The sequence below is a fragment of the Pinus tabuliformis genome, chromosome 5_2 (genome assembly GCF_031772625.1).
Source record: "Pinus tabuliformis cultivar Carrire ecotype Pingquan chromosome 5_2, CPIR1, whole genome shotgun sequence".
NCBI classification, from domain to species: Eukaryota; Viridiplantae; Streptophyta; class Pinopsida; order Pinales; family Pinaceae; genus Pinus; species Pinus tabuliformis.
Genome location: NC_142306.1, coordinates 379,315,915 through 379,317,261, shown reverse-complemented (window position 1 = coordinate 379,317,261; position 1,347 = coordinate 379,315,915). Strand labels below are relative to the sequence as shown.

At 39.3% G+C, this 1,347-nt stretch overlaps 1 protein-coding gene across 1 annotated transcript; it reads left to right on the top strand.

The window, feature by feature from the left end:
- Positions 1–257: 257 nt before the first annotated feature.
- On the top strand, positions 258–1,145 carry LOC149159047 (uncharacterized). Its single transcript, XM_089434172.1, has one exon. The coding sequence runs from the start codon at positions 258–260 to the stop codon at positions 1,143–1,145; it is 888 nt and encodes a 295-aa protein (XP_089290298.1).
- The last annotated feature ends 202 nt before the right edge of the window (positions 1,146–1,347 follow it).

Here is a 1,347-nt window from a genome sequence, read left to right as displayed (position 1 = left end):
ATTCAAACAGTTGGCGAAATATTGATAAACTCAGGTAAAGTGATACCTCTGTCCGTGGTATTTTTCCACTCCTCCAAGAGTTTAAAATGATTATTATCAGCTGGAATATTAGGGGTCTGAATAGTAAGGGTAAGCAGAGATATATGAAAGAGAAACTAAAAAAAGACAGGCCAAGCATCATGATCCTACAAGAGACAAAGATCACCATGCAGCAGATGGAAGGAATAATCAAAAATAGTAAACTCCAATACGAAGTCATGGGACAGGATGCAATCGGTTTAGCGGGAGCCATTGCAATATTGTGGAACCCAAACGAGATAATTTTTGAGAGTTGGACGAGTATGACCAGAATACTTACAGGCATGGGAAGAATAGCGGGGACGAAGGAAAGGGTCATCATCTCAGGGGTGTATGGACCTCATACTTCGGGAGAGAGAGAAAACTTCATTAAAAATTTGCAAGCAACTCGAAGACTACACCCGGAGACAGCATGGATTGTAGGAGGAGATTTCAATGTAATCTGGTCCCTAAAAGAGAAAAAGGGAGGTATAAGGAAAACAAACCAATATATGGAAATGTTCAATGATATGATAGACGGTCTGAGGCTAGTTGATTTACTAACTATCAAGGGAGTCTACACATGGAACAATAGGAAAGGGGGAAAGAATCAGATAGCATCCAGATTAGATCGGTTCTTAGTATCAGAAACAATTATGAACAGAGATGTATTCATAGAAGCAAAGATCATGCCATCTCTTGGCTCTGATCACTGGCCGATCAGACTGGAAGTGGATATTAAGGCTAATCTTGGCAAGAAGCCCTTCAGATTTGAAGCTTTTTGGCTTAGACACCCGGAATTATTAGAAAAAATGGAAGAATGGTGGTCACAAAGCACAGTACAGGGAAAAGGAAAAATGCATACCTTCCAACTTAAACTTAAGGAACTAAAAGGAAGGATAAAGAAATGGAATAAGGAAGAATTTGGAAACATCATGGAGGAAAAGCAGAAGCTGGAAGAAGAAATGGAAGATTTGCAACAAAGGATAATAAATGAAGGGAGAACAGAGGAAAGCAGCAGAAAAGAAGGGATAATTGTAGGAAAACTGAAGGAGAGGAGAAAGCAGGAAGAAGTCTTATGGAGATAGAAATCTAGAATAAAATGGCTCAGGGAGGGGGAAAGGAACACTAGATTTTTTCATCAAGCAATGGTACAACACAGGCAAAGGAACAGAATATTTTCTATCAAAAACGAGAGTGGAGAGAGGATTGTTGATCAGGAAGGGATTGAAAAAGTGTTGATGGAATATCACAAAGGAATATTGACTGAACCTCAAATAGACAGGTCTG

Excerpts from the sequence above, each read along its gene's own strand:
- LOC149159047 (XM_089434172.1), top strand. The coding sequence starts at position 258 with ATGGGACAGGATGCAATCGGTTTAGCGGGAGCCATTGCAATATTGTGG.